This window comes from Vicia villosa, linkage group LG2, assembly GCF_029867415.1.
Source record: "Vicia villosa cultivar HV-30 ecotype Madison, WI linkage group LG2, Vvil1.0, whole genome shotgun sequence".
In the NCBI taxonomy this organism is placed as follows: Eukaryota; Viridiplantae; Streptophyta; class Magnoliopsida; order Fabales; family Fabaceae; genus Vicia; species Vicia villosa.
This window is the reverse complement of record NC_081181.1, coordinates 12,763,415-12,784,571: the sequence shown is the minus strand read 5'-3', so window position 1 is coordinate 12,784,571 and position 21,157 is coordinate 12,763,415. Positions and strand designations below refer to the sequence as shown.

General features: G+C 34.7%; 1 protein-coding gene across 2 annotated transcripts; it reads left to right on the top strand.

Annotated features, from left to right (window-relative positions):
• The first annotated feature begins 6,203 nt into the window (after window positions 1-6,203).
• Window positions 6,204-20,900, top strand: LOC131649229 (lysine-specific demethylase JMJ29-like). Of its 2 annotated transcripts, XM_058918990.1 has the most exons (13): window positions 6,204-7,766; window positions 7,888-8,003; window positions 8,179-8,278; window positions 8,363-8,501; window positions 8,794-8,857; window positions 8,938-9,679; window positions 10,531-10,860; window positions 11,338-11,772; window positions 17,965-18,037; window positions 18,132-18,217; window positions 19,543-19,662; window positions 20,182-20,240; window positions 20,438-20,900. In XM_058918990.1, exons 1-13 carry the CDS (start codon window positions 6,486-6,488, stop codon window positions 20,472-20,474), a joined length of 3,582 nt encoding a protein of 1,193 aa, XP_058774973.1. In that variant the 5' UTR covers window positions 6,204-6,485; the 3' UTR covers window positions 20,475-20,900. The 2 variants fall into 2 exon arrangements, 1 of the variants encoding a protein (XP_058774973.1); XR_009298201.1 differs by lacking the exons at window positions 19,543-19,662; window positions 20,182-20,240; window positions 20,438-20,900 and adding an exon at window positions 14,623-15,431 and having other exon boundaries at window positions 18,132-18,175.
• The last annotated feature ends 257 nt before the right edge of the window (window positions 20,901-21,157 follow it).

Below are 21,157 nucleotides of genomic sequence, written 5' to 3'. Positions count from 1 at the left end.
GATTCGTTTGTTAAGTGTTTGGGCAGGATGTTTCCTTTAGGTTGCGTTAGAGGAGAAAGCATTGGCGTACCGCGAGGAAGTTTCTTACCATTCGCGAAACAATAAAAGGCGTCGAGCTAACGACGTAAAACGAGCGCTTTTTGGGAGGCACCCCAACGGTTTTATTTTTCTGTTTTTCTGTAAATGAGATGTATAGTTGTTAAGTGGAGGCACACTAGAATTTTTGTTTTGTTGCACTGGTTTTTGTCTTTCTGGTGTAGCGCGCTTAGCGCGCTAGACCGCGCTTAGCGCGGTCTGTAGCTTTTAGCCAATGAATTCTTTTTAATGATTCATTTGACTCGCCTTTTTCCCACTTCCACCAAGGCCTTATAGTGTAGTAATATTTAGTAATATGTGTTAATTCATTTGTTGTTGTTTAGACTCAAATTTTGGCTCGATTACTTGAAGTCGCATTTGGTAATTCTTCAATTTTGATTGATTCAACATGCCGGTTGTGCGGTAATGATTGTTCGAATTTGTACATAGCAAGGTACTCGTTTATCGCTTTCTATAGCATAGCATGATTAGGAGACTTTTCATTTGTACAATTTTCATATTACTCATTCTTTTTGCATAACTTGCTCATTACTTGAATCACAATTAGTTTACCCTTTTTACCATAAATGTGAGGTGGCTTTCCATTGTGTATATATGTGAGTGACCGACATTTCTTGTTTTAACTGGATATTATTATGTTTAATCTTTCGTCTGTATTGATTTTGTGAATGCACGAAAGTGATCAAGGCACTTGTTTGATTTTGAGCGCAACTACCATAAGCCAAATGTCATTTTACCTTGTGAGTGTGTGACCATTAGTACCCCCTTTGAGCCTTTTTGTCATTGTCCATTTTGTTTTTGAACTTGAGACATAGTTCACCCTTTTTGATGGATTTTTATTATCTTTGTTTTCTTGACCTATAATTATGATGTTTAGATGGATTTTTACCTTGCCTTAGAAAGTAGGGAGTATTCACTTTATGTTATGGTTGAATTCAAGTTGGGGAGAAGGTGTTTGCCTCTTTATGATGTGATTGATATGAGGTAGTGGAAAGAAAAGAAAAAGAAAAAGAAAAAAATGTGAAAAGTAAGAAAAGAAAAAGAAAGAAAAAAGAGAAAAAGTTTGAAAAAGAAAATAACAAAAAGAGTTGGGAATAAGATTGTGCTAATAAGTATTGGGTTTGGTCTGAAACATGTGATGAAAAAGAAAGTTTGATTGAAATTCCTTTGTTTGGAACTTTGTGGAAGTAATTACTCCCTTAGGTTTAGGCAAGTTTTTGTTTCGATTAGCTTTAGGACTTATCACTTGTTTGTTAACCGAGCCACATTACAACCTTGAAAGCCCTTGTGATTCGTGCCGTTGCGTTTTCGATACTATTTTTGGATGAATGCATAATTTTGTCTATTGTTTGCAAGATTGTCGGGTGTGTGTCAAAGTCCTCACCTTTCGGTGTTTTTCATCTACCGATGAGTTTTTGCTAGGCGTGATTCATTATTGAGCTTGTTTTGTTTTAGGATGTTTTTTATGATTATTGTACTTAGGATTGGTTTCATTTTCATGCGTCGTTGTAGGATTGTGGTAAGTTTTTACTTTGTTGGTACGTTTTTGTTTGAACCGTACAATTGTTTTGTTTTTCCAAATCGTGTTGATTCTTGATTCTTTGGATTTTTACTTTTGATTCTTTGAATGTTTGGCCTTGTTTGAGGACAAACAAATTCAAGTTGGGGAGAGTTGTTAAGTGCCAAAATGTAGTTATTTTGTGTTTGTAAATAGTGGCACTTATCGATACTTTTTGTTAATACCGTTTGAATAATTCCCCGTTTTTCTGTATATTTGTATCGTCTGTGTTTTGTTACGTTTTCGTGTAAATGTATATCGTTTGATAGTTTTGTTGTCTTTTTGTAGGTATTTATGTGTGTTCGAAGCTTTGAGGAATAAAGTGTCGCAGACACGACGGCGAACACGCGATTTTACCAATTCATCGGCGGACAAGGCTCAAAATAAGGATGATCAAATTCATCAATTTGGTTGCAATTTGTTCATTGTTAGATAGAGCATGGAATAAGCTTTCCAACGCTTCGAACCGGGCGCAAATCGGAGTTACGGTTCTCAAGATATGACCAAAACAATATTTGCTGTTCTGTTGAGCGCGCTAAGCGGGCTTGACCGCGCTAAGCGGGCTCTGGGAGCATTTTTGACCCATTTGGCAGAGAGTTGGGCGCTTAGCGCGGGTTTTTGGCGCTAAGCGCGGTCTGGCGGCTTAAGAACAATAAAAAACAGCCCGCTTAGCGCGGTGGGCGCGCTTAGCGCGGTCTGCGACTTTCAAACTTGTATATATGTTGTAAAAACACTTTTTTAGGGTTTTTTATCATCCATTTCCCCCATGGAGTGGCTCTGGTCCAATTTTGATAGTTTAGAGGCTTAGGAAACACCATTGGGTGCAACGTCATGTGGATTGATCATGGATCTGTCTCGATTTCATTGTACCGGTGAGATCTTTCCGGTTCATCTTCTCTCTTCCCTTTGTTTCATTCCAATGGTGGGTGTTGTATGTATGTTTCTACTCTTATTGTATGTATATTTGTGGATCTTGGGATCGTTTATATATTCGCTTTACAAATCATCATTGTTGTTGTTCTTGATCTTTTTGCTTAAATGCTCTGGATTTGTGTTGTTGCAGACATGGACACCATAGATCTTGATTAGGAATGATAACTGTTAGTTTCTGGGTTGCAGACATGGATTTAGGACTAACAATCGTAGTGGGTATCGAGTCTAATGCCTCCGTGTTGTTTGTGTCGGTGGAGAAATCGCTGATGTGAATAGTACGGTTGAGCTTTCGTCGGTGTTGCAGACATGGACACCGATGTGGCATCTCGAGTGATGCCCGGTGATGTTGATGCGTATTGTGAGTGTCGAGCGATAGATCTTCAGATTTAAGTATTCGACGGGTAGAACGAAATGCAATTCCATAACTATTTCTCTTAGACTATTGAGATTGTTTATCTGCTTTTATTTACTTTTCCCGCATTTACTTTCCGCACCCAAATCATGAAACTTAGAACGCGAGATAGTCGAACGGCAGTTCTTCTCAACCAATCTCTGTGGACTACGATACGATATAACCTATATCACCCGGTAATAAATAATACCTATTACTTTTTGCTTGCCGCTTTACCGCTTCAACAAGGATGCACCATTCTGTATGGTGCATGCACTATAATTTAGGAGGAGGCGCCACACTGCATGGCGCATGCTCCCCTGTCAAGTAATGCAGGGTGACGCATGCACTTCCGCTTTAGGTGCAGTAGCCATTCAATGGGGCTACTCAGTTATTTTGGTTTTTTTTATAAATACAACCATCCATCTCCACCATTTTCACACTTATCTCTTATTTCACTCTTAAAAATGTCATCCAGTACCCCTCCAATGTTTTCAATGATCAAAAGAGATACTCAATTTTTTCCGCCAACAAAGCTTGCGATGAAGATCAACCTTTAGAATACGCAAACGTTCGAGCATTTTCAGATGAGCATGATCTGACGGTTAGATGAAGACATTCTTGATGGTGAAAAGATCAGAAGAAATGATAGGCAAGTTATGGTATCCAATGAAAATGTATTAACCCGTTCCTAGAAACCTTTTAAAAACGACTATGATGCTCTCATGATGATGCTTGGATCAGCTGATATTGTCTTAATGGTTGTAATCTCATAGTGATTATGATGTTCTTAGTTGTTTTATTTATTTATCGTGTTGTTGTTTTTTGCGTGGTTCTGTTAAGCTTGTTGTACTAGAATGTTAACTTGAATATGAAATGAAATTCTAATTTAAATTAAAATTTCCTGTTTACAACAAATAAATTACAAATAAATTTCCCAGTTGACGATATGTACTGCATAATCTTATCATTTTATTTGTCGCATCCATTTCAGTTCGAATACGGGTGCCGTTAGGGCGACCCTTTTTCATCCTTCACATATGTTCATTGTTCTAAACAATGTCCCATTGGTAACACATGCCAATAATCCTCCTTTGCCACCACTGGTAACATATTGATGTACACATTTAATACATTTTCACATTGTAAACGAAGGATATATGTCATATAGGATCTAGGCGAGAATGTGCACATGCTGCTATGACGTGAGAGCAAGGCATATGAAAGGCTTGAAACTTTCCGCAGCCGCACCAAACTCTATCTAATTCAACGCGATAATACCTCGTTGGCCTACCCTCATTATGATCCATTGTCTCCTATACATTGAACTGACCTTTAATACAGTCGAACACTATAACACCATGTGTGTTAGCTTTGGCAGTTTCCTCTTGAATAAATTTCACAGAGCTTTCACTAAACAATTGCCCCGATTGTAACACTGACCGCCTTTTTAAACCCATGGTATCAAACAGTGACCTAACCTAAAATATGTTGCTCTAACCAATGTGATTATCAGTAGGTTTCTGATGCCTTTGAAGACAAAGTTTGTTGATTCCACTAGATAGTTTGTCATGTGCCCTAACTGTTGACCATTGTCAAATGCTCATGTCCACTTATCCACTGGAATGTTATCAATCCACTTTAATGCATTCGCATTTGTCAACCAGATCTCTTCGCGGTTGTGCTGGAACGATGGCCCTGTTAAGGCATATGCCGTATTAATCACCTTTTTTTGAAGCGTCATGTCTTTTATCTCCCTAATGAAGTTTTAAGCGATATGTCTAATGCAACAGACATCCGTCAGAGGGGGTTTTGCCAACTGTTATTAGAGTTATTGTAAGCACTCTCAATAGATGGATGTCTGTCCGAAATCAAACAGAGGTTGGGTTAAGGAGCAATGTGTAAGCGTAGGTTATTGAGAAAGAAACTCCAGCCACCAACCGTATCACCTTCAACTAGAGCGAAGATAATTGTAAAAATATTACTGTTGCCATCTTGTGCCACTACCATTAGTAACATTCATTTATACTTCCCATACAATCCTGTCCATTAATTGGTATAATGTGTTTGCAGAATGCAAAACCTTTGATGCATGGTTCATACGTCAAGAGCAGTCGGTGAAATATTCTATTTCCACTAACACAAGTTTTGTCTGGCGCAAATGTCGGGAGTTTTTCCAAACTAATAATAGTTCTCAGAGCATAATATTTAAGTGTAGTAAAAAATCTTGGAAGTTCTTTGTACAAATCCTCCCAGTTGCCGTATACAAGTTCAACGACTTTAGTCCTCGCGATCCACCCTATCATATAAGTGGGAGTATAATTGAATCTTGTAACTATATGAGAAATAATTGCACTCACCATCAATGATCAACGATGGATCTTTACTAATGAGAGACAAAATTTCATGACATATTAATTGAGAACTAAGTTTTTGATGATCTTGTGTTGGAACGATTGTGATACAAGTGTGACGTAGATCAATAGTACATACAAGAAGACAAGTGTTTTCTTAATAATAGTATATTTAAAAAAAATGATTAGTTTGATAAATTGTTTGAAAGTATGATTGTTTAAGAATTTTTTAAAAAAAATATGATTATTTGAAAAAAAAAGAAAGAAAGTAGAATTGCAAGTAGCAACTAGTGAAACCTCAATTTAATTGGAAAACTATAAAATTATATAAAGAGAAATACTAGCAACATTCTCTTTTGAACACTCTCTCAAACACTCGCTTTCGTATGGGTTGAAAGATGTGTGAGTCCTACCACTTTATATGGAATCAATTTTCAAAGTGAGGGACCCACACATGTTTCAACCAATAAGAAAGTGAGTATTGAAAAGAAAGTGTTGCTAACACTCCTCATTATATAAACTCTCCAGAAATTGACGGGGTGTGTCAATCAAAATTGACGGATCCATATAATTTAAAAAAAATAAAAAAAGATAGTTTTTATATGAGATTAAAGATAATGTATTGTCAGGGTAATAGTAACCAATGTTACACCATTATCCAATATAATTGTCACAATCGGTCAATTATATCAGTTTTTTTAAATTAAAATATAATTTGGTTGGATATACTACACCTGTAAAAATATTTTAAATTGTGATGTTCATATTTTTTTTTCTCTTTTTATATTACGAGAAAAGTGTGGTATTTCATTATTTTTGTTCTTGAGAAAAAGTAGGTTATGAAAGGAAAAATTTCCATAAGAAAAGACTTGTGACTTGTGAAAGTGTACTTGTTGTTTGAGAAGCCGCTAAAATAGTAAAAAATAGATTAGGTAGAGCATTCATTCCTAAAACACAATCTTGGCGGTGGATTTGAAAACCCTCCCTCTCTTTTTCCCCCAAAATTATTTTATTTATTTCCCCCAAAACACTCCAAACCTGTCTATAGTCCAATCGCATGTCTCAAACCTCAAAGAAACCCAATAGTTACATTCCATAACTAGGGTTCATCTCTTTTTCATATTCCCACTAAAATACAAACCAAAATTTCTCAATGGCGGAGGAACACAACAACACCACAACCGCACTCACAGAAGATTCCATTCCCGATCATCCAGAAATAACTGAAACACCCGAAACGGTGCCGTTCGAAGTCGATGACGTGGCAAAGGACGCGAATGTTGCATCAGAAACGGCGTCGTTGAAGGAAGCAGAAGAAGCTATGGATATTGTTACCGAAACGGCGTCGTTGAAGGACGGTTTAGCTTCGGTTGAAGGTGATGACGTGGCAGCTGGAGATTCACCTACCGTCGTAGAGCCGATAAAGAAGTATCACAGAAGGAGGAATAAACCTGGAGGAAAGAGTAATGTAGAAATCGAAGCGTTGAAGAATGAACCAAACGGAGAAGAAACGGTTAAAGCTGATGACGTGGCAGGTGGTGGCTCTGACTCTGTTCCGCCAGAGAAGAAGAAACGCGGCGTAAAGAGGAAGACGGAGAAGGAAGGTGAAGCTGTTGAAGGTGATGATGTGGCGGTGGCGGTTGTAGGTTCGTCTTCTTTTGAGGGGACTGTGAGGAAGAGTGAACGTCCTAGGAAGATTAAATCGTTTGCGGAGGATTTTGTGTCAGTGTTGGATGCGGAAGTGACGAAGAATGGGAATTGTAAAAGGAAGAAGGCGATAATAGATGTTTTTGATGCGAGTAATGCTGTACAAGAAGGGGAAGATGTGAAGGAAGAGAAGAAAAAACTTGGTAGAAAAAGGAAGAATGATTTTAGTTCTGAAGAAGATTATAAAGGTGGAGTAGGCGGGGAAAGTGTGAAGAAAGAGAAGAAAAAACCTGGTGGTAGAAGAAAGAAGAATGGTTATAGTTCTGAAGACGAATGCAAACCTGAACTAGATGATGAAAATGTGAAGAAAAAAAAGAAGAAACTTGGTAGAAAAAGTAAGAAAGTTTATAGTTCTGGAGAAGAATATAAAGCTGTAGTTGATAGCGAAAATGTAAAGAAAGAAACGGAGAAACCTGGTAGAAAAAGAAGGACAGTTTCTATTTCTGTAGAAAATGGTGAAGCTGCAGAAGAGGGGGAAAACGGTGGTTTTGATAAGGAAGAGAAGAAAACACCTGGTCGAAAAATTAAGATCGAAGAGAATGAACTGGTCTCTGAAAAGAAGTCTAAGAGTGTTGTGCTGAAGGATGAGATACAGGACTGTCCTGAAATTGAAACTGAAACGCCCGTGTATATTGATAATAAAGGTTATTCTTTGCGTAAGACTAGAAACACGAAACCTACATTAGTTGAACATGTGGTGCCAAAAATCAACAAGAAAAACCCTAAGGTGCCATCACATGATCTCTGTACTCATATATATTTCAATTTGTAGATATACGAATATATGTTCGAGTTTGGTGTTACACAGTGTATAACCTTGTGTACTATTACTGTTTCTCGATTAACAGCGGATTGAAAAGGAGTCTTTAATGTGCCATCAATGTCAGAGAAATGATAAGGGCAGGGTAGTCAGATGCACTAGCTGCAAAAGGAAAAGATTTTGCATACACTGTATAACTAATTGGTACAACTTCATTTACTTCTGTTTTGCTTTTTTAACTTGATTCCTCTCTGTTGTATTTGGATGTAATGTTAAGTATTGCTAATTTGCTATTATTATGTTGAAAAAGTATTATTGGTTTGGACTGTGGATGATGAATTTCTAACCAGTATATGTTTTTCTGTTATCTCTTGTTAAGGTATCCTAACTGGAAAGAGGATGAAATTGCTGAGAAATGTCCGGTGTGCTGTGGTAATTGCAATTGCAAATCATGCCTGCGATCACGTGTTCTTATCAATGTAAGATCTCCACCTTTTAGATTAACTATTCCAGTGATTTTTCTGTATTCCACACCTGAAATTTGATCATCTGGCTCACTACAGGCAATTAAAGAAAAGACAGAAACCAACGAAGATCCTGAGGTTGGGCCCTCCAAGTATATGCTAAAAGAACTTCTTCCGTATTTAATACGATTGGATGAGGAACAAATGACCGAGAAGGAGATAGAAGCAAAAAGACAAGGTATTTCATTTCTTCTTCCAAGAGTATCCCATCTTACAATCCATTTCTTCATGTTTATTTTTCCATATTCTTATTAAATTGAGTTGCTTTGCTCATATTTCATGGTTTTGACTCTTTATTTTAGAATTTAATTATATATATTCCGTTTTTTCTTCTTTCTTTTAGATTACTTATACAATTGGTATCCTGCTTTGCACTATTTTCAACGCACGAGCTTTTTTGATTATGTGTTGTTTTTCCTAGTTTCATTTATTTTCCATTTTTTAATTGTCTTTTATGATGAACATTACAGGGCTTCCACTATCGGAGCTAAAAATAAAAGTAGCAGAGTACTCTAAAAATGAGCGCGTGTACTGGTAGAGTCTTATTTGCCATATTTTTGTTATTTTAGTTATTCTAACTCCAATACAGTTGTTAATTTGACACTTTTTTATAGTGATAACTGCAAAACATCAATATTTGACTACCACCGAAGCTGTACAAAATGCTCATTTGACATCTGTCTCCTCTGTTGCTGTGAGCTTCGTGGTGGCAAGCTTCTAGGTGGCGATGATCCAATTGAGTTTGAGTTTATCTTCCGAGGGCGTGAATATCTACATGGCGGAGATGAAAAGAAACAAGATAGAGAAAAAAACCCTCGTTCTGCAGTCCAGCCTGAGATTTGTGAATGGTCTAAATCTGGGTGGCATGCAGATACTGATGGTAGCATTCCCTGTCCAAAGACCAATAGTGATTGTGACCATGGTTTCCTTGAACTGAGAAGCATACTTCAGCCAAATTGCATATCTGAGTTAGTATCCAAAGCAAAAGAACTTGTAGAGGAAGCAATGGAACTTCAAGATGCAGAGGAGAATCTTGATGATAGGTGTTCTTGTTTGAAGCCTGTTAGGAATTCAGATGATATACACAATAACACAAGGAAGGCAGCTTTTCGTGAAGATTCTAGCGACAACTTTTTATATTGTCCTAGGGCTGTAGATCTACGTCAGGAGGATTTAAGACATTTTCAATCACACTGGAGCAAAGGGGAGCCTGTAATTGTCAGCAATGTACTTGAATGTACATCTGGTTTAAGCTGGGAACCACTTGTCATGTGGCGTGCATTCCGTCAGATAAGCAACACTAAGCATAAAACACTTTTGGATGTGAAGGCAATTGATTGCTTGGATTGGTGTGAGGTTTGTCCGATTTCTAATTCTTGAGTTTTTATGTATAGTAGCCGAAACCCAAATTTTACTATCATTATTATGAATCTTAGTTTTTTTTTTACATCAATGTATTTTTGTACACTACTATTCTTAGAAGTGACATTTAGAGAATAATATTGTTAACAATTTTTTTAATATTTGATTTTCATACTATTTTCAAACTTGGTATTTCTGTCTTTTCTGTATTTAGAGAACTTTCGTATGTTTAATTTGTCCGCTATCCAATTCATATAGCATACCTGCAATGAATGTCTTAAATTTTTTTTTGGAGAGTACCAAGTTACAGTACATACTCAATTCATATATTCATACCTGTAAGTTAGAAATCACTTTTCTGAGTTTAATAGGAATGTGTTAGTCATGATGTTTCAGTCCTTGGTGCTTGGCATATGTGGTTCTCCTAACATTATCATTAAATTTGGATATTGCATGCTCAATTTATATTGCCTTTAGTCATAGATCTCACTCAATTTCTTGTTATGTTATCTTTTAGCGGTGTCTCAATTTCTTGCAAACTAGCGACCCTGTTTTTGCTTGATCTACCAAGATATTTTCTCGTTGCCCTTGCATCCCGGTTTTTCATTTGTTGTTTTTCCTTTTTCTTAGTCTCTAGAGCTTATCAAGATTTACTGTTTTTTATTGTTCAGTTGCTGAAAATGTTGTTCTCCAATTGTATTCTTTTTCTTTCCTATCTATAGTTTGGCAGACTAGAGTAAATTCTATCCGTATAGTTATACTAATTTTCTCATCCTTTAGATGAAATGTCTATCTGTTGCGAGTAATTTCTGTATTTTTTTAAATGATTTTTTGATTAAATGCAGGGAGATATTAATGTGCACCAATTCTTTACTGGGTACACAGAGGGTCGTGTGGATTGGCTTAAATGGCCTCAGGTTTTGAAACTGAAAGATTGGCCTCCTTCTAATTTATTTGAGGAAAGTTTGCCTCGTCATTGTGCCGAGTTCATATATTCTTTGCCGTATAAAGAGTATACAGATCCTTTCAAAGGTGCTCTTAACCTTGCTGTGAAGTTGCCTAAAGGTGTTCTAAAGCCAGACATGGGCCCAAAAACATACATTGCTTATGGATTTGCTCAAGAACTTGGGCGGGGTGATTCTGTGACTAAGCTCCATTGTGACATGTCTGATGCAGTAAGCTTTAATTCTTAGTCTGTTGTTTTTAATTTGATGATCAACTTGAAATGTTCATAGTTTGTAGGACGCTTACAAAGTCTCTGTAAGCCATTACATTAAGAGGTGTTAGTTTTGTAGTTTAAATATACATGTCATATTTGTTTGCTCATGGCACAGTCTTGATATCACTCATTTGATTATATATTCAATTGAATTTACTTAAACGTGCTATTTACCTTTGTGTTTCGGTGAGTGATATTTTGGAAAAAAATTCTTTTTTTATGATTAGTTGATTATGTAAGGTTTTGTAGGACTTAAAATACAATCTATTCCTTTGGTTTAGAAAGTTGTAATCAATGTATACTCATCAAATGCATTGTCTTTCTCCTGAGCAATTCATTGTCAGTGCTTTATATTTTTTGCTTTGTGTCTCCGAATGCATACTCTAATATGAGGAAAATGAAATGATGTTTCTTTTATAATTTGACTTCTTAGGTAAATGTGTTGACTCATATTGCTAAAGTTGAATTGAAAGATAAGAGCATTGAGGCCATCAAGAAACTGACACGAAAGCACCTCAAGCAAGACAAAAGGGAGCTACATCTACATGGTGATAATCAGGATGGACAAACCAATGCTAGCATGCTTGATAATTCATCGTCTTCCATAAATGCATCAGACGATGAGAAGGTGACTGATCCTGTTCATCAACACTCAGGTGCAGATAATGATGGCCTTTCTTCTGGATCAAAGCTCAAAAAGGTCGATAAAGTGATTGTGAAAAAAGATAATAGTTTGTTGGTTGGGGATGATTCTTTAGATGGTGCTCTTTGGGATATTTTTCGGAGAGAGGATGTCCCGAAATTGGAGGAATATCTAAAGAATCATTTTAGAGAGTTCAGGCATGCCCATTGCTCTCCTTTAAAGCAGGTAAATTTATCTAAGTTAAATTTCTATATTTTGTTTGGATGCTTGCTCTCCTTTAAAGCAGGTTAAATTATCTAAGTTAATCTTTTATAATCTGTTTGGATGCCTGCTCTCCTTTAAAGCAGGTTAATCTAAGTTAATCTTTTTTAATCTGTTTGGATACCCCTTTTCTTAATTTGAATTGTTGACTAAAATTTGTTGCTACCAATTAGTTTTGCTTCCAGCAACATGCTCTGCAAATTTCGGTGTTTATGTATTATTATGAGGGTTTATATCATGGTAAAATTGACACCGTATCTCCTTCTCCCTATTTGACCTAAGTCTTGGCTTAGGCTTCATTTTATTTTTCTGTGGTGTTGTGTTTGGTTTGCTTTTGAACATTAGAATGTGTTCTATTGGGCCATCATTAGGGCTGTTCAAAAAAATCCAAGAACTGAACCGAACCACTGAACAAATATGTTTGGTTAGTGAACCAAACCATTATGTATAAACAGTTCTAGAACCGAACGTAACTGAAATTGAACCGAACCAAAACTGAAAAATACTTAAACTAAGTTAAATTGTTTTTTTAAAAAAATAAAAAAATAGCTTAACGGTTCGGTTTGGGAAAAATTATCTTCTAACGGTATACCAAACTAATAATTTTGGTTCAGTTTAGTTTTTAGTAACGAGTAAATTTTTACTATGGTTTGATATGGTTCAGTTTTTCTCACGAACTGTACCATGAAGAGCCCTAGCCTTCATAGTTTAGTCTGACAGCCCATTGGTAAGTCTTGCCTAGCTTGTAACACTTCTTTTCTGTTTTATAAAAGGTTGTAGCACACTTTTTGCTGTTGCAACTGTTTCAAAATTTTTTTGTCACTATTTCAAAAAAGAGAAACCTCCCAATTTTTTCTTCACTTCTTCCTTCACTTTCTTTCTTTTCTAGTGATTGGAACATGGTAATATGAGCATTTTGTTGATCTAAACACTACTCCTTATAGTGTTTTTTTCCCACCTATTCACATCCACTCTCAATTAAGAGCTTGTTTGTTTCAGCTTTAAAATAATGGATTTTTTTTAAAAATAGATTTTACAAAATTGTTTTTCAAAATATTACAAGTTTTTTATATTAGTTTTTTTAAAATTGAAATATTACTTTTGACATCCTATAACATAAACAAACATTATTGAAGATCAAAACAAAATCAAAATGGTAATTTTTTCAAAATGTGGTATTTTAAAAATGATTTTTATGAAAATCTATTTGAAATAGCTTCAAAATTAAGTGATTTTTTGAAATCCAAAAAGTTTTTCAATAAAAAAATGAAATATCTAAAATAACATTTTAAGAATAACTATTCAAATAAAATTTTTATTTGAAGTTTTTATGAAATTTTTTTTTGTAAATTTTTTTTACACAATAAACGGGCTCTAAACTTGACGATAAAAGCTTCTTGTTGAAACAACAAATCAAAAATGTTATTTAAGACCACAAGCTTCATGCCTCCCCCTTTTGTTTGTGGCCTAATATTCCACTAAATATCAATAAGAGGCTGATTGTTGTGTTGGCAACAAAGTAAACCCAACTTGGGAACAATCGAAGGGACAAGACTATTCTATGAACTTGACTTTTCTCATCTATCAATGGTTTGTTGCTTATAAAAGCTGTTGTCAACCACCATACATGGCAAGTTTTGGAAGAGGTGCACAATTACTTTTACAATATTTCCAAATCAAGTTCAATAGGACCTTTAATCAATCACTAAATGCAATTGAAATTTACTTGAATTTGAATTATGTTCAATTTTGCATACTATCTATTGTCTATTAGAGATTTAGTGTTACACCTGATTAATCTGGGATCCTTCTTTAGGCCATTCAAGAAGATTATGACTCTACACTATTAATGCATAAATCAAAGATTGCTCAATTTTATGATTGTAGTCACCCTTTTGATCTACCATGCATACTCAGTAGATTTTTGCTTGAAGGCGATTAGACCATGCCAACAATCATTTAAACTGTGAAATTCTAATGTTTTTGATACAAACCTGATTCGTCTGGGTTTTCAAATTGAATTTGCGATCATATAGTTTTAGAACTCTCTCGCACACTTTAAACCATAAAAACCCCATTTCTCCCCTTAAACTCCCTAGCCTTTCTTTCTTGTGTGATTCATACCACACATATCCTTCCCCTTTTTCATTTTTACTTCTCTTTGTCTACTTGATTTTAGCAAGTAACAATGGTGGAAATTTTGCCTTAATTGCAGTCTGCCCCTATTCGTCTTATTGCAGCATTTGACTTGCCTTCATTGCAGCCTCCAACATCTTCAGTGTTGGGTTTGAAGGAGTGAGTTTATTTTACACTGTTTAAAGATAAGGTTTGTTTAATGTTTATGAAGCTTGGGGTTTGAAGGAGTGGATTTATTTTTTACACTCTTTAAAGATAAGGTTTGTTATATGTTTATGAAGCTTGGGCAATCCTTACCTTACAAGTCAGTTTTGTAGGGATCAATTAAGCATAAGACACACATTCTAAGATGGTATTAGATTCTATCTTAGATCTGTTGTAGGGCTTATCGCATATGCTTCTTTAGTCTCATTGAGACCTGAGTGGGGGGAAGTGTGTTGGGAATTTTGCCTTCATTGTGGTCTGCCTCTGGTCGCTCAATTGCAGCATTTGGCTTGCCATTGTTGCATTTTTGTAGCCTCCAACACTTTCAATGGGTAGTATCTATAAAGTTTGGGCAGACCTCACCTTACAAGCTGATTTTGTTGGAATGAGTTGGGCTAAACCCTCAGTCTAAGAGTACATATTGTGAAAAGGTTTGTTGAAGAGGTGCTTATTGATTCAAGCATCATTTTGCAGGTACCTATAAAGATTTTGAAGATTGTTGAGCTGCCCCTCATGAAGTTAGTAAACAAATGTGAGACATTATCTAAGGAAAGGTGATAAAGATGTTGAAGATTGTTAGAGCTGCCCCTCATGAAGTTGGGAAACAAATGATGGACATTGTCTAAAGAAAGGTGACAGAAATGTTAAGATGATAAAGATGTTGAAGATTGTTGAGCTGCCCCTGCCCCCCTCATGAAGTGAGGAAACAAATGGGAGACATCGTCTAAGGAAAAGCGATGAATACAATGTTGATTTTGTTGGTGAGGAGGGAAAACTCCAGAAGTTGAATTTGCTTCCAGCTTTATCAAAAATAGAGAAGTCTCTTGGACATTTTTGAATAACATTTTCAAGAAGAGCATTAAGGAGGATGCCTACCTACACGTTGGCACATTTCTTTTTACAACAATGCTATTTCCTTTTTCCGTGAAAGGATTCAACTTTCAAATTACATTTGAACTTCTTGGAGCTTTTGGCATGTGATACAAGCCACTATCTTATCATGATATTAAAATTCATATTTAATAAAAACTGACTTTACACAGTTTTGGAGGATCATATGGCGGTTTGGAAGAGGTTCATCAACATGTTTATGACAAATGGGTAGATCAATTGAAGAAGGAAGACTATCTTGATTTTTTTGGCAAATAGTTCCAAAGGCATGTCTTTTTGGAATCAATTGATGCTTTTCGCATGTTGTTATTGACAACACACCAAGTTACAAGGCAAATGAATTTTTATGGTGGCAATGAGATGAAATCTTTATTTGGATACAATTGTTAAAGGTTAGAAGGCCGCCACTTATCGCTATTTTAGGACCAATTTTTTTTCTTTGTTGAATGAATTTTCCAATGGTGGTGGTTTAATTGAAATTGCCATGACATAATTTAATAATATTTTAATTTGGGATGCTTAATTGAAAATAGGTCATCATTTGTTAGGATGTTCATACTTCCTCTTCCCTCAATAGTGTTGACTCATTTGTAATAAAATAGTGTCTCAAAATGAGTGATCCATTTCAATCTTTAATACACTTTTTCCAATTTTACTCCCTAATTAAGAAAAATTTCATTATTCCCAATACATGATATGGGTACTTTAGTAAAAACATTATTCGCTCTTACTTTTATACACTTTTTTTAATATATGGAAAATGATCAACTGGGCCACTCATTGTGGGACAGAGGAAGTAACTTTAATACACTTTTCTTAATATATGGGAAATGATTAACTGGGTCACTCATTGGGACAAAGGTATGGGTGGGAATAGGCCAGACCTTTTATATAAATAGAAAAGGCCTAGGCTTTTTTAGAAGCCTGTTTAATTGAAAATAGGTCATCATTCGTTAGGATGTTCATACTTCCTCTGTCCCACAATAGTGGTGACCCATTTGCAATAAAATAGTGTCTCTAAATGAGTTATCCATTTCAATCTTCAATACACTTTTTTCAATTCTACTCCCTAATTAAGAAAAATTCCGCTCTCTTACTTTTATACACTTTCCTTAAAATATAAAAAATGATCAATTGGTCACTTGTTGTGGAACAGAGGAAGTAACTTTTATACACTTTTCTTAATATATGCGAAATGATCAACTGGGTCACTCATTGGACAAAGGTATGAGTGGGAATAGGTCAGACTTTTTATATAAATCGAAAAGGCTTAGGCTTTTTTAGAAGTTTGTTTAGTTAAAAAGGTTAGGCCAGAGACCATATAAAAAGCCTTTTAAGCCTATGAGGCCGACCTATTTAAATAAATGAGTAATTTTATTATTATTATATTATACTTTGTATTTTGAATTAAAATATAAAAATAAGTATTAGTTATTTTAAAGAAATTATGATGAAAAAAAATCTTATGAACAATGTCATAAGTTGCTTCCATAAGTTCTTTCAAACAAATAGTGTCACAAAATTTATGCTACTAGGTTAACTCAAATAAGTCAATGCAAACAAACATTTTATCTCACTGATCTTTTAATTTGTTAGTCTATATAAAGTTGAGTTGAATGACTTTTTTCAAATGTTCAAATAAAATAGGCTTTTAAGTAGGTTAATAGACCAATCAGGCCTTCAAAAAGGTCAGACTCGGGTCTAAAAATAAGCTTTACGCTAGGCTACAAGTCAGACTTAGGCTTTGAATTTTTTAACAGGCCAGGTTCAGGTTTGGCAAAGCCTAGTCCGGCTTAGCCTATTCCCACCCCTAGACAGAGAGAGTATCTAAGAAGTGGTTGAAAAGTCAACATGCAAAGTTGAAAGAAAAATTGGTTGAAGATATATGAACTTCTAAAGCGTTGAGATTGGTTGATTTTGATATGAAGTCAATGATGAACTGCATATATGAAGAAAAGAATTGCACCAAAAAGATACACAATTAGCCTTCAATAATAAAAAAATAGGTAGGTAAAATGTCATTAGTTCAATTTTGAAATTGATAGGCATAATTTGAAAACTTATTCTTTTGCGTTCTTTAGTAGTATACTTTATACTAGTGAGATGCATACTAGTGATGCTGTATATAAACTATCCACCTGCCTTCACTTAGTCTCCAACCGTAAGTTTGGGGCTGGGATTAGTCTTAGCTTATGCCTTGGATTATTTGTTCTGTAATGGCTTTCTTGTTGGACTTCAGTACTTTGTTACATGTTGAAGTTAGACTTGATAAATTATTCTTGTAGCTGTCTAGCTTAAAAGCTTCTAGCACACTTTCTTAGTGGAGACAGTCTTAACTATATGTTATTAAAACAAGTTATATCAACAAAATTTCTTTCTTTTATCTATTTTCATTTTAGTCCACTTTCACTTGTTTTTGTACCTTGTGAATAATAATTTCTGCTAGGTTTTGTTATTCTTTATTATTATGAAATTTGCCTACAAAATTGGCTTGTAAGGTGAGTGTTGCCCATACTTTATAAACATACAAATCAAATTTCTAAACAACCTGGCACTAAATCACCCTTTCAAACCTGAAGGTGTTAGAGGCTGCAAACCAAATGTCATAGTTAAGGTGGGCTAGCGGCGAACCTTAATGAAGGCGGAATTTTCAACAAAATATTATTTGTAATCAGTTAGATTTAAATATGTACCATCATGACATGGATTATAAATTATGTTGATGTGATTAGAAATATTGAAACACTGATATGTAGGGAAATGCATTATGGTTGTGAGTGTTAGGTGGAGACTCTCCGCGTTTAAAAGTTTACTTGACTATCAATGGGTTATCTGTATGTAGATAGATAATTGGGCAGTCAGTCTAATGTCTGTTCAATCGTTGTGTATTTAACTTCATGAATGACATTCCCCTTGGTTATGTAGGTTATTCACCCCATCCACGATCAGACCTTTTATTTGACTATTGCACATAAGAAGAGACTGAAGGAGGAGTATGGTTAGTAATGTTCATAATTTTTCTTATACAACTTAGTTTTAGCAGTGTTAATTTACTTTTGCCATTTTGTTGACAATTCAACATTGAATGGTAGGAATTGAGCCCTGGACTTTTGTTCAGAAGCTAGGAGATGCTGTTTTCATTCCAGCTGGTTGTCCCCACCAAGTCCGTAATCTGAAGGTAAATTTTTTGTATATGATATATTTATTTAATCTTAAATGAAGGTAATGTTGTCGTGTTTACCAAGAAGTGTAGTTGTTGAAATTATGAGCTTTCGATAATAGATATAATAAATGTAACTTAATTGTGGTTAAACATGATTAATAATAACCTGAGAACTAACTGTTATGCTGCCTTTTCTTTAAAATTCGGGACTGTTCGAAGTGTTATATACGTGTAGTCAAAATCCTAATCATGTTTGTAAAAGATTGAACTCTAATGTGATGATTAACTCATTGTTATTTGATACTAATGTGATGATTAACTTTATGTAAAAGATTGACCACTAATTTCTATGTGAAATGTTATTCCAACAAATTTTAAAAAATTATTTAAAGTTAAACAGTGTACTCTAGTTTAAAATAACTTCCGTATTAATAAATACATTTTTAAGGTCGATGAAGTGGATTTCCATGATGTGCTCTTCAAAGAATTTGAATCGAGCCTACGAATACTTTAAGCCCAATAGATCTAGGGCATATTTTGATGTCATCTTAGTATTTGGGTCAGTCCTTGCTCAAATTTCCAAAACAGGCTTTTACAATAATGAATGTCTATTCTATATAAATACATTCTGAACATATTATATGTAATGCATATTCATGGCAGATGTGAAAAAATATATATTTTTTTTTATTTCTTATAACTACCATATGCCTGAGAATGCTATCAAGGGTTGCCAAACATTTTCAAAAACTGCTCAAGACTATGATTCTTCTGTATATTCACGGGGTCTGTTATCCTTGGGAATAGAGTAACATGATTTAAAATAGATGGTCTCAAAAGTAATATCTGTATCGAATTGTGCGAATCTGTTAAATTTATGTTGGATGTCTAAAGAGAGTTATAGAACTTATAGTACAAAGACTAGAGATATCGTCCTCCCTTGAAAAAGTGTTTATTCCTAATAAATCAATGTTGAATGGCAAGGGAAGCCATATTGTGGTATTAAGCATTGCTCAGAATCCAATTTAGTGTGACTGAACAAGCATTATAGGTTGTTTCTCATTTTCTTTTGACCTGCCATCCTATGTAACAATCCTTTAATGAATCATGTTATTTAACCCAGTCACACTAATGATTTATTTTCGTTTGTATTGAGAGCATGTCAGTTTTGAAATAAAAATTTTAAATCCTGTACTTGTGATGTTTTTTACACTACAATTTCTTACAAACCATTTATCACCAGCTCACGGTTTATGTGTTGATCTTTCCCCCCTCCCCTTTTCTGGCTAATGCTTGATAAATATGTGTAAATGTCAATGTTATGTATTACTGTTTTGCAGTCATGCACCAAGGTTGCTCTTGACTTTGTCTCTCCAGAAAATGTCGGCGAGTGCTTTCGCTTGACAGAGGAGTTTCGCAAACTTCCAGTAAATCACAAGTCCACAGAGGACAAATTGGAGGTACGGCATACTACTTTTGTTGATTTGATTTATTGCATTTTCTATTTCATTTCATCATTAGCAGCTTATTTCACTAGATTTTGATCATAGGTCAATAGCAGTTTTAAAATATGGCCTTGACCTAAAATAGCCGTTTTTGTTAGCTTTCAGTTGCACATATTGATGGCATTGTTATGCACCTATTGAGGTTATGGCGAAACTGGTTTTGATTATAGTTAACAAGTCACATTTGCTTGAATTGAACATTTTTACCATCTCGGTCCTTAACTGCAAGGTGTTTATTAAATCACTTTAGTAACTGTATTCTAAAATTAATTACATGAAAAATTGATTAAAACGGAAACAATTGAAAATGGTTCTACATGGTTTGCAGATAGTTTTAGAAGTTTTGATTAATCTATTTCAGTAACAGATGTTACTGTGTTATATACTATTGGTCTTACCATATCAACAGATTGTTGGTATTTTGTGTATTGTTTATTCCCTGACTGCTGTTATTTGTTTGTTTGTTTGTAAAAGGTTAAGAAAATGATTATATATGCGATGCTTGACCTGGTCAAAACCTTGGAGAAAGCAAGGTTAGTGATTGCAAGCTTTAAGCCTCGTGGTTATGGATTTGCAAAACATGCATACATTATAGAATATATGATTTTCTCATTATTGTCTAGAAATGCATTGAAAATTATATCTCGTTTTTTTTTTTTCTTTCAATTTCTTTAGGATCACCATTTGCCTGTGTATATCATGAAATTAATGACTGTCAATTAATTTGCAGGTCTGGGGAAACTGGAGAAACTAAGGTTCCAGTGTAAATTGTAAATGAATCTGAGAGATTGACTCTAACTGTGGATGTAAATTTTCGAGTTGCTTTGTTAGGTGTGCTGATCTTAGAGTTCTTTTGTATCGGGCGGGTAGAAAAGGATCTGCATTTAGTTCTCTCTAACATACCTTGATGATGTACCTTTTGAAACATTATGACTTGGCGTACGAACAAGTATTACTTACCACTTCTATTATAGTGTCCTAATTATCCCTATGTTCAGGGACTATAGCAGAAGCTAATGCTAGTATTGAAATGGTAAACTTTTGAATGCATTCATGATGCTTAAACTTTTGAATGCATTCATGATGCTTCATGATCTTATAGTCTAATTTTAGAAGTGTATTTATAAAACATGGTTGGTGTTAAGTGTTATTTCTAATTTGTTTTCTTCTAATTTGTTCTTGATGCATGTACACATTCCTGTTTACGTATTTTATATTTTGAAGATAAAGCTTAGATCAAATTTTAGGTGTGTTAATAAAACGGATGTGGATTCTCTCTTGCACTTTCTCTACAGCTTCTGTTGAGCACCAATAAATTAAGATGATTTCTCACTACTACATCCCATAGATCTTTTATGCACTATTGAATTGACAAAAATATCCTTCAGCTTTTAAAGATACACTTCTGGAAATATTCTTTTTCAAAAAATTTAGTTTTTTTTTTTTTTTT

What these genes read in the sequence shown, in the direction of transcription:
- LOC131649229 (XM_058918990.1), top strand. Translation starts at nt 6,486, where the DNA reads ATGGCGGAGGAACACAACAACACCACAACCGCACTCACAGAAGATTCC. An exon ending in GATAGAAGCAAAAAGACAAG is followed by an intron (nt 8,502 to 8,793) that starts GTATTTCATTTC and finishes TGAACATTACAG; the next exon opens with GGCTTCCACTATCGGAGCTA. An exon ending in ATTGCTTGGATTGGTGTGAG is followed by an intron (nt 9,680 to 10,530) that starts GTTTGTCCGATT and finishes GATTAAATGCAG; the next exon opens with GGAGATATTAATGTGCACCA.